Below are 16,458 nucleotides of genomic sequence, written 5' to 3'. Positions count from 1 at the left end.
CTGGACAAAGGCCCTCACTTTGCATCCGCTGAAAACAGCCTAGAGCTTTATGGCCCTGCTCTTGTTGTGCGTATACCGCAATCAGTGCTTGGCATACATATCAACCAAAAGCAGTGCAAAGTACGACATCTTTTTCAATAGCCTTTAACTAACAATACAATTGTGAATTTTTGTGCCCACATCAGCATCTTGCGTAGAGGCACATGCTTCAAGATACATACGTAGGTGATTGCATCTAGAGATAGGCCCTCGCTTTGCATCTGCTAAAAACAGACTGGAGCTTTTTGTCCCTACCTTGTGTGGCAAATCCTTCAATTAGTGCATTCGAAGAGTCCACACGCCGGGCAAAAAGCTCCTCGAACACTTTTTGTGCTCTCTTAAGAGCACCGCATTTAGCAAACATGTCAACCAAGGCATTGTCAAGCACGATACCCTTTTTCAACAGCCCCTAACTAACCATATGAGCAAGAATTTTTATGCCCATATCAGTATCATGCATAGAGCCACATGCCTTCAAGATGCACGCGTATATGATTGCACTTGGAGATAAGTCCTCGCTTTGCATCGGCCGCTGAAATCAGCCTGGAGTTCTCTGGCCCTTCTTCTGTTGTGCATATCCCGCAATCAATGCACTCCAAGAGACGACATTCTGGATAGAAGGTCCTCAAGAGCTTTTCGCCTCATCTTAGAGTTTTTAAGGATAAATTCTCTACATGTTTTGCCCTCTTTTATGTGGCTCTATCTTACTTTGCCTGGCCCGTGAATAACAATATCATCGTGAACTCTTCTGCCGATACCAACATCTTGCATGATGCCAGATGCCTTCAAGCTGCACGTGTAGGTGATTGCATTTGCTGAAAACAGTCTAGAGCTACCTGGCCCTGCCTTCCTTCAAGATGCGCGTGTAGGTGATCTCATCTGGACAAAAGCCATCACTTTGCATCTGCTGAAAACAGTCGTTTCCAATGGCAATGGCGGAAGGGGCTGCAGCTCTCTCTCTCTCTCTCTCTCTCTCTCTCTCTCTCTCTCTCAGCGGTCGATTGCTGCAGCGCTCCTCTCTCGAAGCTTGTCCTATCTGTCTTCACAAAGCATGTTGACTGTTCTCGCTTTGTTGTGTCTGTCTATTGTTGGCAGTTGCAGAAAATCGCACCGTCAGAGGCGACAGAGAAGTACGAGGAGGGCTTTGCGCTCCAAACAAAAATAGCTTTACTAGTTCTTTTCTCAAATCAACACATGCCAAGTGTCACGCCTCCCCTTCCTCTATTGCAAAAATCGATCTTACATAATCAAGGTAATAAGAGATCTACAAGCTCCTTCCAAATTGTAGTGCCAAAATCCCCTTTGTGAAATGCATTGCCCTAAACTCCCAACATGCGTAGTGAACTCCCCATGGCTCTAGAGATGATAGATACTCTCTTTAAATGGCTAAAATGAGTAGCATATAACCTTTATTCAAAAATCAATATAAATTTTTATTCATCGATCGCTCTCTTTAGTGTACTTTAAAGGTAGTGCAACAGTTAAACTCCAACATTTAGTGTATTTTTCTAACCTTATATAGACGAGTTCAAATAATAGCTATACAATGCTTCTTACCAAACCCTTCTTGTAACATGTATAACAAATTGACCAAATACTGAACCTACTTGAGCAAGTTTAGCAAACCAAAATTGGCAGGGCCTACTTGAGCAAGTTTAGCAACTTGCTATTTCGCTTGGGAAAACCTTTTGAAAGGAGTGGTCTCTAAAGGTTGATACAACTACACAAACACATCTATTGCATCTTGGAATAAGGATCTTTTCTTTGCTAGGGATAGAACCACCAAGAATTGGAATAATGAAAAATGAAACTATTACTTTATCAAGGAGTGGAGGTCTACCATAGCCGTCCACAAACGAATGAGGACAACATAGGAGTGTGAAGATGATTGGACAAAGGTAGGAGAAAACCGTTGCTCCAACATCCACATATAGTGCTTTAAATCTGCACGAAAGACTGTGAAGTGGCTACTCCTCCAGCAATGTAGATGAAAAAATAAATGCACAAGAAAAAAAACACACATTAGGAGAATGAAAAGACCTTCCAACGTGACATGAAACAAAATTCCTCATTGTTAGAAGGGGTACTCATAATCTGGTGGAAGTTGGCTTTGAGAAAGTTGTTCTGACAACCTACTTGACATTGACATATTACACATTAGCTATGGTCCCCTTCCTTGCAATTCTTGAAACCAAAGAGCCTTGGTTGTCCTAAATTTCACTATTTCAAACATGGTGGGGACCAAGATGTATACCCAAGCACCTTAGGTGAGTTCTTACGAAACCCACTCACAATCTTTCTTGCTTGGTGTGGGAATGGGAGGTGGGATGGGGAGAGAGAGGGGAGGAGCTTGCATGATGCTTGGAGGTGGGAGAAGGGGGATGAGCGAGCTTGGTGTGGTTATGGGATGTGGGAGGGGGAGAGAAGGGAGAGGAGCTTGCTTGGTGCTCAACAATGGTGGGAAAAAGTTAATAGAGAGAGAATTTGGAGTCGAGATTGAATGTGATTGCTATTGCAATAAAAGGCGTGGAAAATGGTTTTTAAAGAGAGAAAATTACATTTTAGCAACACTTTTGAGAGCAAAAAGGATGTTTCGAGAAATTTAAAAATTTTAAGGTATTTTAAATCTGGACCAAAAAAGGGGGAAAAGGAGGTCAAAGTGGTCCTCCCTTCACCCCTTACCTTCTCACTGAGTAAGAGGAAAATGTAACCACCACCTTCCTCCTCTTGGCTAGTGCACGTCTTTGTGCGCATGTGTGCACGTGCACACATGCGCACAGAGAGAGAGAGAGAGAGAGAGAGAGAGAGAGAGAGAGAGAGCTCAAAAAGTCTTTTGTATGAGAAATTTCAAGCTAAAAATAAGTCCAAATGAAAATTTTATTCAAAAAGTCATTTCTTGGATATTGGTCATGCACGTTTTTTACGATGTGGCATGGAAATGTTGGAAAATATATATATATTGACTGTACCAAGTGAATACCACCCCACCTTTTCTTCTTCACTCTCAGAAAGGTAGAGAGAGAATGACTTCTTAACTGAAAATGCTAGAAAAACCTATGCAAAAGTAGCTTAATGAATGCACTTGTCCCCGCAACTGAGTGTGCCATGATGCTCAATAAGAAGGACAAACCAATGCGTCCCACTTCTCACTAGCTTTTGTGATGAACAAAGGCAATCAACGCCCTATTCCCAGGAGATCTAAAGGCTACTTGCTCTTTAAGGGGAATCTAACACCCAAAGGCTTTCAAGGAAGACCATTGCTCCAGCCAACTAAAGCTCTAAAGCCTCAATGCCTCAACTTTAAAAGCCCTTGGATTTTTGAGGCAATTCCTCATCCTCTTCAATTTCAAGCGTTCACAGGGGAGCCAAAGCAAACTTCAAAGAGCATTAAAAGGAACCCAAAGGCTTTAAAGATTTTTTTTCTCTCTCTCTAATTTCTTGTAAGTCAAAGTTAAATTTTTGCACTCGAAGGCATTAACTTTTGCAATGTATGCAATAGTTCTCATTTACAAGGACAATTTGAAAGTGTGCTATTGTGAGGAGACACACTGCCCTTGAAGAGTCTTCGAGTGGTAAGACCGCTCCATCTAGCACCATGAGTGAAAAGAGAAATCCACCTTCAAGGAGAGGAGCAAACATCATCATCACCTAGCTTTGTATTTAGTTTTTTTACCCAGTTTTGCATCCAATAAAGGTGCAAAGAAATGCTACGGATATAGAAAGCCCGTACATATAACAAAGGATTGTTGGAGGTTTAAAGCGTGTACACACTATGGAAACATGGGACATCCCTCTTTCAAATGTTGAAGTAGCGACAATATCCAGAGAGCAGCACAATAGGAGAGATAAATGTGAAGCAAGTGTCCTGTGACTTGGTAGTGACAATGATAGATTGTAGGCAAGAATATGGGTGAACCTTAGCTTCATTTTTTAGAGTCATCTTTGAGGACATTTCGATATGTGTAGACAACTTGATCCTAAGAGACTCATGGTTTGAGGGGAGGAGCCTTTGGCCTCCGTGGCACCATAGTCCATTGAGTCACCATAACCTTCATGGTATGGCCTTCGTGGCATAACCTTTGTGGTTTGGCCTTTGTGGCAATGTGAGCTCTTTGTAGTGGGTCACTAGTTTAGTCCATAGTCCACAGGGAGGTTTGTTGGGATTGTGATCTTTAGCCTATACCAACAACTGGTGTGTGAGCCATCTCTTCTACAGTCAACAAGAGTTAACAAATGTTCAAAATTTGTAGAGGTCAAAGATCATGATAAATGCATTATGTGAATGGGATGTTGTGCTCCAAAAAAAGACCATGCATAAATCTAGCGAGAAGGTTGTACCGTCCTCTCATCCAATTATTATAAACCGTAGGGAGCACGCCCTTCTCCCGCATACTTGTTTTCTCCTCCAGTGTTGAAGGGCGATGAAATGCTTCTCATCCACTATTGGAGACATTTCTTTGTTGGATTTGCAAACCATGGGGAGTCTCAAACATGTAAAAATACGTAAATGCTTCAATGCACTTGAAGAAGACCATCACACTTTGGAACAATGGGTATATGAATTTGCTTTGCTTTCACTGATGAGCTTGATATAATGATCAATCACATCCTTCACTGCTACTCCCCTCCACCCTCACATTCAAGTACAAGGTTCTCTCTACAAGATTGTAGTGCATATTTCCTCGCTATGAATGCCTCTAAGGGAGGTACTGTATCCTTCAATGAGTCATCTACTCCATCAATCTTTTTAACTACAAGTTTACACATTCTGTGCTTTGCCTTCTATGTTCATCCTCGGTTTAATTTTCTAGTTGTCAAAGACAATATTACAAGAAGAGAGCTTGTCTAGGACATGTTACACACTTTAGTTGGTATACATGCCAACAACAGTGCCGCCTGGCACAGCGTGCGACAACAACGGCTTGAATCTCATCGTTTTTTTTTGTTTTTTTTATAACCATAAGCGCGGTGAATTTGATTAGAAGAGCAAAAAATTATAGTCATTACGATCGGGATACATGAGGGGTCCGGGATACAAAAAGATCCATACATCATGAATCATAAGCATAAGCCTTTTACATTCCAGCACATCTATCAATCTCAGATTGAAGCCTTTCCAAATAGTAGTATCCTTCATTGATTCTGTCCTCGAGCTAGGCTAATTCTATGTCAATTTCATTTTCCCAATCATCCTTGGAATAGACTTTGTCATCGAGGTCGCTTCCTCCCGCTCCCCGAGCGTGCACACAATCGTAGAAGTATTTTGAAACCTTCAGTATCTCCTTAGTCCTGTATAATGTGACCTATTCCTTAGTAATCTTCAGATCCTGCACATGAAGAGAGGACAATAGGGTTTTCAGACTTGGAGTTTGGCAAGAAACTTCAAACAGTTTACAATTCCTCTGCCACCAAATAAGCCAAAGTAACTCTGAACTTTGGCTTATCTGGCAGTAGAGGAAATGTAAACTGTTTGAAGTTTCTTACTAGGCAACCTTATTGTCCTCTCTTCATGTGCAAGATTTCTTCCTCAACGCTAATTTCCTTATTCTTATTTGCAGCTTAAATCACAGCAAAAACTAATGGATTGTGCTTAAATCACAGCAAAAACTAATGGACCTTAGTAAAACTCAAAAGATCTATTTTTACAAGCATGGCCTGCTAGGTTAAAACCATGAATGTGCTCTTAATCGCATATCCCTTGTTCATAGCATGAGGCATCACATTGCAAACCCTGCATGGTCGCTTTATTCCTCTAGCTGATTGGTGGATGTCCATTGTCATTGGCCCAACCTGTCTTTGCACCCTCTAAAAAACTGCCAATCATTAGTTTAAAAAGTCTTTTGATTAGCTATACAAAAGCATTCTTGTGCACCTTTCCCTAACTTTTCTATGTTTTGATAACAAGGCAATTGAATTATATGCAAGGCAATTGCTAACTGAAGTCTCATGCACATTATTTTGCAGCTACTCCAACTGCATGCTCCTGTTTCACTTTGCAAGCTTCCAATAATTTTGCCTTAACTGGCCAAAACATAGGAATTTCCTGCCTCTGTCAAGAATGTCACTATCCAAACTATAGGCTTTTAGGGCTTTCACTCACAAATGACTGTCAAGCCTTGGGCACTCTAAACTATCTGAATGAATTTTATATAAGAACTTTGACAAAGAGAAGCCATATTAGGAACCAATACCAGAATCCGTATACTAGAAGAGAAGCTCAAACCTAAAATAAACAGGGATCGACTTTGTCCCTTGTATATATTCACCACCTCATACCACAAGGACAAACCATGAGCATCAATATCGACTTTGATGCGAGTATATGTTCATCACTTCATACCACAAGGACAAACCATGGGCATCAATATCAACTTTGTTGCTTGTGTATGTTCGTCACCTCATACCATAAGGACAAATCATGAGCATCAATATCAAGGACTTGGACCTCACAAGCTGCTAACCACCATGGATATTACTGTCATATGTAAAATCTGGCATGAGAATACCAAGCCCTCTACAAAATTCGCTTTGAACAGTTATCTTCCACATGCTCCAGCATAGGACTCAGTATCAGCTTTTAAAACTTACTGCATGAAAGAGCAGTACATTACGTGTCATAATTCCTAACAAAAAGGAAAGACGGTTGAGAGATTCCCTTAATGGCAAATAAAAACACATGCATTAGTGAGTTACGGAACAGATTTCCCAACATGACATCAACCCTCAGTCACACTGAGACAGGTGACACCGGCAGTGATGAGATGGAGAGCACTCATGGTAGCAAAAACTGCAGAAGTTAACCCCACCTCCTGGTCAGCCAGCAGAGCAGCGTTACTTGCCCAGCGAGCTTTCCGTGAGCCTGGCAGTCCTCAAACCAAACGCACAAGGCAGAAGTATCAGCTTCAACCAGCCTGAGGCATGAGATCTACCACTTAGCTACACAGTTCATTAGAAGTGGCCAAAATAATGAAGAGATTCAAGCGTGACACGGCACATTAGAGTAAAGATCTAACAGTAAGAGGACAACCATCATGTTCAAATGAAATTTCATCCAAAGTCGCCATCAAACCCCAAGGATTTACCTGTTTGATTAAAGCAGTTACACCACTCGCAGAAACGACTTGTGGGTCGATCGAGGTATTGATCAAAAACTATTTTCGGCAAGTTTTACATAACCCTCGAGAGAAGGATCAGCATTTATCATTAATTCATATGTGTGTTAGAACATAACTCTGTTCACATTCCAAAATTCGAAAGCTTAACCCTGAACAATGTAGTAAACACATGAAGCAGTAATTGAGCTGTTCGCAGATGCTAGATTCTCTTGATCTCAGAAAACAATTGCAGTTCTTACACAAACACATATCCATAACAATTGCACATCTTAAGAGGGGAAAACACTGCAGAAACTCAAATTTCAACAGTCTGTATGTAGTAAAAGAGCATGTTTCAACACTATCCTGTCAAAAATGCTGGCAAATGACCCTGCCCAGAAAAGGTCACGTAAAGCCGCATGGGCAATGACATTCACCTGCTGATTAAGGACCCGGTACAATAAAAAAGTCAATCAGACCTTGTAGCTAAGAGGGTCTAGAACAGCCTTCGCTTCTCCTAGCTGATCTTCCGCTCTCTTCTCTGCTTTCAGCCGAAGCTGGATCAACTGCTTCTTTCTCTCGTAGAAAACCTTGGCCTTAGCTTTCCTTCTCTCCTCCAGCTCCTGCAAGAGCAATCAAAACGCCTCAGTGAGAACATCTCCAAAAGAACATAGAAGAAACTTGAAGGAGCACTTGTACTCCAGACACTCACCTTGATTGTATCATAGTGGTGCCACCCAACTTCAGAAGAAAGCCTACCAAGCAAGCAATATTTGTGCCCAGGCTGGAGCCTTAGAACCCTGTAGTGAAACGGCAAACGATAACCATTAGCAAAAGACTAAGCTGGGCAGCCAAAAAAACGTGTGAATGAAACAGAAAGCCAAATTTATCAACTTACCCAGATGAATCCAGGATAAGCCCAAATTCACCCTCAAAGAAATGTGCAAGGTATAGACCCATGGTAGTCATCCATCATGCATACTATTCGACTAAATACCACCACATCCCCACACTACCGTTGCCAGTGCCCAATAGTGGCTGTAGGACTAGCTACTAGCATATGCTCCCAAATACAGCAAGCCACACACATGAACATACATCAACATAAACTTCAGCCGAAATTATCAATCTGTGTACAAAAAAAGGCCTATATCAGTCTACTATCTCCTACAAATCCTAGATTTGTATTCCCTAGAGGAGCTCACAACACAGCTTTCTAGAGTTGTATTCCATAAGGGGCTCACCACAGCCTTCTAATCATAACAGTGCCCAATAGTGACTGTGGAACTAGGTACTAGCATATGCTCCCAAACACAGCAAGCCACACACACATGAGCATAAACTTCAGGCAAAATTATCAATCTGAGTACGAAAAAAGGCCTCAATCATTCTACTGTCTCCTAGAAATCCTACAGTTGAATTACCTAAAGGGGCTTAACACAGCTTTCTGGAATTGTATTCCGTAAAGGGCCCAACACAGCCTTCCAATCATAACATAAATACAATTTCTAGGGCAACCCAGTGAGCAAGATATTTCTGATTTTGCATTGCCCAGACATAGCCCACTCATTGATATATTCAAGGACCCCAACCCGCTCCATAATTCATTTCATTCATCAGATATACTTCCCCCACACCAGCACACAAAGTAGCTTTGAAATATGCAAGACAAGAACCCCAAAAGCCTTTTACAACTATTTTGCAAAACATAGTAGGAATCCTCACCTTCCACAAGTTCTCAAATTTAGCAGGAATCGATTTGAAAACACACTCAACTCCCACAAATCAGGCAGTCTGAAAAGTATAATCTTGAAAGGAAAAAGCATTACTTGAGGGCATCTGGAATGACCATCCTCTTCATCTTGTCATAAGGGGCTGGAACACCTTCAAATGCCTTCAATCGCTCAAGCGCTGCAGCTCCTCGCTTTGTCTTATGAGGAATCATACTGTATATGGGAAGACTTTCTGAGAAAAGACGAGCTCATACATAAAATATCCACTTTATAAGTGCACCAGCCAACCCTTACCCTCTGATTGTTCTCCACAAAATTCGAGACGGGGCACGAAAGTGGATAGGACCCTTGCTGGGCTTGGTGTTCATACGCTTCCTCAAAAAGCGAAGGTACTTCATCTTTTGCCTTACAAGTCCTCCTGAAAGGCAAATCTCCTCACACCTAACCACTACCTGCAAGAATCACCAAACTGATTGAAGACCATTGAAGAGGATCGAGCTGAAAGCTTTGACAAGCAGATATCACCGGCCTCAAGCTACAGATGATCAGATAAAGGAGATGCATTGCTTATCAAATTCCTCAAAAGCAGAGGAAATGAAGATCACACAGCACAAACAGGTGTGAAGAATGTGAAGGATCTTCATGGGAAATAGAAGTAAATCCACACAAAAAGAATTAACCTAGAACGGGGAAACCCATAGTCCTTCAAAACAAAGCTGTGAAAAACTGTAAGCAGTAAAGGCATCCACCAGTGTGCAGAAGGCTTGATCTTAGCACCTGCTACTAGCCATCAAGCACGCACGGACATCAACAGAAAGTGCATTTGGTCTTACGCTTCAGTTGAATATCGATAGAAGAAAACAGGGGCCCAAAGGACTACAGGCAAACCAACGCATCGAGCCTACAGCTTACGACTCGTGAAGAAACTAAATCCGTTGCGTCTGGTTCCATAGGCATGACATCCGGAGACACTAAAAGCAAACAACGAGGGAGCGGGTGCGGAGCTTACCACACGCTGGCCGTTGAGGAGCTCCTTAGCGAGAATGGAGGCAAGGCGACCCAGCATGTGGTGGCGGGCATCTACAACCACCACGCGGGCGCAGAGACCCGATCCAGACACCATCGCTGCGAGCTCTAGCAGTCCGGGGTTGCACGAGAACTGCGAAAGAAGATCCTGCTTCGTAAACCCTAATGCTATTATGCCTGGTAGCCCTGCCACACGTAAACTTGGGCGGACGGACGATATAAATTCTTAAACTTTAAAGGTTCTGTCCACTTTCAAATTGTGCCCAATCGGTAGCTTATGCTCGCATTCTATACTCAAGGGCAAGGGGTTACCCACCTATGAGAATCCCTTGATGATATGTGCAATGTTTCTCAATTCATGCTTTTAGCTTGATGGTATGTGGTCCTTGTGTGACCCATAGCCATCCCTTGCCCTGCGATTACTAGTGATTCCCCTATTGGCACTTAATTTTCTTAGTGTGATATGTTACCAAAAATGGTTGTATTATGGGACCAAAGGCTTGATTAACAACATGAATTTCCCCACAAATGGTTCATAAGGATCCACCATAACTGCTTTGAGAACATTAGCCAAAGCTAAACTGGCTCACAAAGCTACTACCCCCCAACCAAAAGTTCTTCTCTGAACGGTAATCTAGTGTGGATTTTTGAGCTAGTAGGTCCCAGTGAGAGTCAGATGTTAATGCCTTCACAAAAGTTTGTTATGTAGAGATCAATTGTGTCTGCAACAACCAATTGTAGCCATGTGTCTTCCATTTCTTTGCCTACACCTTCTAAATTATGAGTCTCTTTAGTAAGGTAAACCAAAAATTTGTTGATGGTGCTCAATGATTTTGGAATATTCTTGGTCACTTTTCTTTGCTTTCTTTAGGTATTTCTTGAGAAACCTTTTTTATCCCTTCATATTTTCTTGTAATTTCTCATTCTCACTGATGGAAATGTATAAGAAGCATCTAAAACAAAGGCCCTTCAATTGGTGGTTGAACAAGGTTGATCAATTTGAAGGTCAAGATGGGTCAAAGTACCTCAAAGTTTATGCAAGGGAGAAGGAGTTGAACAGAGTTTCATAGAGACAAAGTCATTGAAAACTTTGGAGCTCTCTCTTCTCAACTAATAGTAGACCCTATTTCAATTGAGATGCTCTAACTAAGAAAAATTTATTGCTCTCTCTTCTCACTAATAGTAGATCCTATCTCGAGAGAGATGCTCCAATTGAGTAAAACTTAATGTACTCTCTTCTTAAGCAATTTATTAAAAAAATGGAATTCTTTCTACTAATGCAAATTAGTAAAGTCATTGAGTAGAATTTGGACTTGCTTGCGACACATAACAAAAGGTTGGGATCGTTTTTGCTTAATGTGATGAGATCACTACAAGTTCTTAACTCCACAATATGAGGTAAGTTACAATGTGCCCAATCATTATTGAACCTACATGAAGTTTTTGGGTTATCATACACCACATGAAGAGATTCTAAGGGTGGTGGTCCCCGTCATCTCCTTGAGTGACCGCCATTGGAATCTGCAATTGATCCTTGGCCATTTGCACCATAAAATTGTTAATCATATTTGTGAGCATAGTTACTTTTGTATTTATGGCAGCCACACTCGTCTCAATGTGTTGAGTTCTTTGTAAGAGTGCATTGAAATCTTGCATGTCGACTACATCGTGCTCGATTTGTTAAAATTGTTCTCTACTACATGGCCACATCTGGCCGCCTCGATTGTGGAGGGGTCTTCAAAAATCAAACATGTGATCATCTAGAATATCGTGCTCCAATGACATGATGGAAAGGTCGTACAAAATTATGCTCCTTGCTTTGTAAAAGGATGTTGGAACAAACAACACTTTGTTAATTCGAGCACCAAAAAGCCCCTCGCTTGAGAAAGAAGTATTGTATCCGAAGCTAAGACAATCAATATGTGCTTGAGAGAGAACTCAACAAAGTTCTTGCTTCTTGTGCCTTCCCAAACTTGTGGCCTTTTTTTGCAATTAACTTTGGGAATAGCATGCAAAGAAATCCAAGAAATCAATAGACTGCAACCCTCGGTCGAACTTTCTTTGTTGAGTTGGACATACCCGAAGCTTTGAAAAGCCTCCCAATAACTTAATCCTCTCCTTGCTTAGCCCTCTTATAAAATTTTGGCAAAATTAAAAAAATAAATAAATCTTTGAAATTATGCTTACCACTCTTTGGAAGCTGTTTGTTTGAGATCAACTCTCCACTTGCATAGAGCTTGCATGCAAAACTTGAGCCTTGAGGGGTGTCAAAACCTTGCTATGTATGGGACTAGATCCCTTGGAGGGCATGGCCAGAAAATTCCACTATATTACCCCAAAGGGTTGCCCAATAGTGTAAAAAGAAGCTTGGCTATGGCATAAACTGCTCATGGTAGTCAAAAGAGAGAGAGATTGGAGCTCTTAGTGTGCTGAGCTACTATGCTTTGTTGGCCGCGCTCAAGAAAATGAAAATTGTTTTGAGGTCTTGTGTGCTCCTTTTTGGATCCATTCCCATAGGTTTTGGGGTAATTTATCATGCCTCATTTATCCATGCCAGCCCCCTTTTGCGCACGGCTCACAACCCACTCAAGCTCGCCACACATGAAAGCTTTGGGAGAGGGAGAAACCATGCACATGCAAAAAGTGTTCTCCATGACCCTCCTCCCTAGGAACTGTAGTTGTTTTGATACCATTGAAAGGGTAAGGGACTTAGGCATGCTCTTCTCCACCCAATCGCATCCTCTTATATAGGCCATCTAGCCCATCTTTAGGAACCCTTGCACTCACCTAATCGGCCTCACCTAGGGGTTGTGCCTTATTGATCTTAGTCTTGTCTTTACATGAAATCATGTGGTAATTACAAATATTGTGCTAGCAATGTTGGTTTCAAATGTATTCGTTGAACTCTCTATCTATATATGTCAATAGAGATATATGTGATTGATAAACTTTATAGAGAGAATATATGTTACTCTTCTTCTGAGAGAGCTCTATCACTTGTCTTTCCCCTTTCCCTCTCCCCCTCAAGTGGGACTTATATCCCTTCCCCTCCCCGTACCTTCCCCAACATATATTGGGGCCCTACCCCTAGCTTATACACTTATCCAGCTTTCTAAATAACTCCTCTCTCTTGCACTTACGTGGGATGATAAGTTCTCCATGGTTGATCCCTTGTGGATGATCGTACCAATATCCAAGATTTGATTATAATAGCATTGCCTATAAGTGCCAAGAGACTTATTTCTTTTATCTAGAAGGTTAGGTACTTCAACAAGTTCATCCACCTTCTCTCTGAGATAGTGCTTCCATTGTAGCAACTCTATCGGATAAGTTGGACTATATATGGTGATCCCCTCAGCAAAGCTTCACCTCTATTCCTCACACACACACACCACGCACACATGCACACCATGAGTTGCTGCCACAAGCCCCTCATGGCCCCGGATGAGTGCCGCCAGCTTGCATGGACAATCTCCCTCACCCCTTGACATTTGGCCTCATTACCTTTAATATAAGGTTACCCTTTGTTTTAAACTTCAAGAGGTGGCTCACCATGACCCCTAGCTCAAAGTGTAAGTGCACATGCAATTAATCTAGGATACGTCACATTCCTTCCCCCTTAACAAGAAATTTTGTCCTTGGAAACTTCATTTGAAGGAGTAATCTAAAATTGGAAAATATTTTCTAACTAATGCTTACTCGCTCTCCTCTTGTTGAACTATCTTTAGCACAATCTTACTACTTAACTAAACACTTTCTATAAATTGTATTTCTAGTTCTTTTTCCTCGTAGTAGTATTTTCGTTGGTTCATGTGGAAGAGATTGAGTATCTATGAGTTCGACTATCTAATCATTTTGTTAGGTTTCAGACGAACTGACCGAGCACGCGTCATAATGATTGTACTAACCTTATCCCATTCTTTTGATTATATAGAATAATAAGGAGTAATGAGGTATTTGAATCCTCAGCAAGAGCTCACCCAAAGTCTTTGCATTCTCCTTCCTTGCATAGCATGCGAGCATGCACGCACACTTGACAAGAGGTATCAGAGCTATGACGACTTCCTGATCTGCTCTCAGCGTGTGCACAAGTTTTGAGACAAAGCTAAGGCTCAAGCCTTTGGTGTGCAATAAATTTTTCTGTGAGCTTATATGTGCAAAGGTTTGCAGGTATGCAGGCAGTAAGCAAAGCTTAGCAAAATTAAAGGCAACATTGGAAATTTCTTGAAGGCATAGTGCTAGAAATCACAGCACTTGAGTTTTTTGCAACAACACATAGTAGTGCTAAGGCCTCAGCTTAGTAGCTGAGTTAGTAGCACTAACTCAGCTTATGTAGAAACGTTAAAGAAAAACCAACACTATGAACATCAAGCAAAAGAGAGAGAGAGAGAGAGAGAGAGAGAGAGATTTGTTGCTTCTCTCTTGTATACACAAGGAAAAGATCGCTTGATTGTGCGCGTAGTACGAGACACACACATTGACGACATCATCGTCTCTAGGATTGCGACATTGGTGACAAATGTTTGAGTTCAGTGGCTACGACATAACGAGTGACGGAGAGAGCACATCGCCTTTCTCGACACTCAGCATCAGCGAGGCATCTTTGTATGGTGGTGGATTGACATCAACCTCCATCATTTTTCTTGGCATCGGCTTCTTTGACATTGACATCGACACCATACTTGCTTGATATCGATACATTGCTTTTTATGTCATCGTCAGAGAGAGTAGTTTTTGAGTTATTGCTTGGCTTCTTACTGCTCTATTTTGCATGGATGTTTTGATGTATGCCTACGAGGGTTCGATTATGTGATGCTTAGCCATTGATGATTCATAGGTTACTCGTTTCATCAATTTTCCAGACTCACACATCTACAGAGCTACATGCTTTATAGGTTTTCTTTATGGGATTCCCACTGTAAGTCTATTGTTCTTACACATCACAAGCGCTAGTTATCGTATGCATGGCATATGTGGTTCGATTTTGCCTAGCCTAGTCGGATACAATTGATAAGTTTTGTCAATGATAGATTCCAAGTTCACTAGGAGATTTCTGACCATTGATTGCTTCTCTTTGGGAGCTTTATGTGTATGGATATGCATGATTAGCACCTTGTGTTTTCTTGAGCTCTATTGAGAGTGATTTTTACTCCCCTCAAGAAGCTCACTTTGCTATTGGTGTTGCTTGCATCTCGTTGGTGCTTGTTTTAGCACATGTCCTACGATTTTGCAGTGATAATTTCACATTTTGGATGTACGTTGTGTTGCAGATATTGCCATTGTACCTGATTGTGGATTCAATTTTGGTTTGTTTTGGTAGTCTAGACTGTTTCTGAGACTCAATCTTGAAGAGCCCTTTCTGAGACTATGGCTAGTCGAATATACATAGCCTTTTTTGTGAGGGTCATTGCGTGAGGTTTTCTGACGCCGAGTGTTGGGGCCGGGTTTGCTATAGTCGGAGGCGTGGAGTTCCTTGCAAAATAGCAAAAAACATGTTGCAACCATAAAACCGACAAATCCGCATACCTCACGAGTCTTGTAGCATAGAATCGAAGCCATAAGCAGAGAGAGAGAGAGAGAGAGAGAGAGAGAGAGAGAGAGAGAGAGAGAGAGCAAGAGCGAGACAGCGCACATGCAGACGCACCTCCTAGAGCGGAGTGCTACGTCGGCACGGCGAGAGAGAGAAGAGAGGAGAGGAGAAGAATAACGCAGACACTAGGTGCAATCTCCCCCCGTGCAAAAGTGAGCATTTCCCTCTTGCACATATTTATTTGTAGATTTCTTGAATGCCCAAAAATGAGTACAAACTGGCCGGCCGGTCATAAATAGCCAAAGCTCATAAAGAGCACTTGAATAATAAATTATACATTAAATGTATATCTGTTCACATAGGCCTAGCTCGGTCAAGCCTTTTCCACCTATCACTTGCAAAAATAGTAAATTATCAATTCCACAACATACCTCTCCGTTGGAAAGCAACTGTCCTCAGTTGCAAAGATAAAAAAATGTGCAAACAATACTTGTCAAAAACAAGGATTAGAAATCTATGTCAAAAAAACTAACATATAGAAAAGACAATGAAACTAAACAACATTGCTTATGCCTCCCGTCATCCACATACTATCTATTCTAGTGTCCCATACCACTAGAATAAGCGGTATATGCCATACCCTGATGAATCAGGATATCATTGGTCACACTCATCATCAATCTTATATTGTCAAGTCTCATCACATGAACACTGCCGTGATAAAATCATTAAATACCAAATCCCAATCCAATTCCAATTCCACAACATAAGTCCAAATCCAAATCACTTTCATTATGTACCTGGGTAACAAAATCATACTAGTTACAGTGGTGACCAGCCACTGCAGCATGATTTTGTGATCGATGTTGCTTCAACCGGCGAGTCTACACCAATAAGGCGTGCTGCCTAAATCGGCGAATTTGCATTTGATATTGTTTTAAAATTAGGAATTTTCAATGTATCCATGTGCTGCCTAAATCAACGGATCTGCACCAAGATGAGTATTTACACACTACCTAAATCGGCGAATCTGTGT

General features: G+C 41.5%; 1 protein-coding gene across 1 annotated transcript; it reads right to left on the bottom strand.

The window, feature by feature from the left end:
* Window positions 1-7,423: 7,423 nt before the first annotated feature.
* On the bottom strand, window positions 7,424-10,061 carry LOC147422140 (large ribosomal subunit protein uL13-like). The gene is made up of 5 exons (XM_086502628.1): window positions 9,876-10,061; window positions 9,161-9,318; window positions 8,963-9,079; window positions 7,846-7,933; window positions 7,424-7,756 (listed from the first exon to the last, which is right to left on the bottom strand). The coding sequence occupies exons 1-5, from the start codon at window positions 9,987-9,989 to the stop codon at window positions 7,607-7,609; spliced, it is 627 nt and encodes a 208-aa protein (XP_086358754.1). The 5' UTR covers window positions 9,990-10,061; the 3' UTR covers window positions 7,424-7,606.
* Window positions 10,062-16,458: the final 6,397 nt, after the last annotated feature.

Source organism: Adiantum capillus-veneris, chromosome 27, assembly GCF_014529385.1.
Source record: "Adiantum capillus-veneris isolate H3 chromosome 27, ASM1452938v2, whole genome shotgun sequence".
Taxonomy (NCBI): domain Eukaryota; kingdom Viridiplantae; phylum Streptophyta; class Polypodiopsida; order Polypodiales; family Pteridaceae; genus Adiantum; species Adiantum capillus-veneris.
The sequence above is the reverse complement of the archived record's forward strand: the minus strand, read 5'-3'. Positions and strand labels throughout refer to the sequence as shown.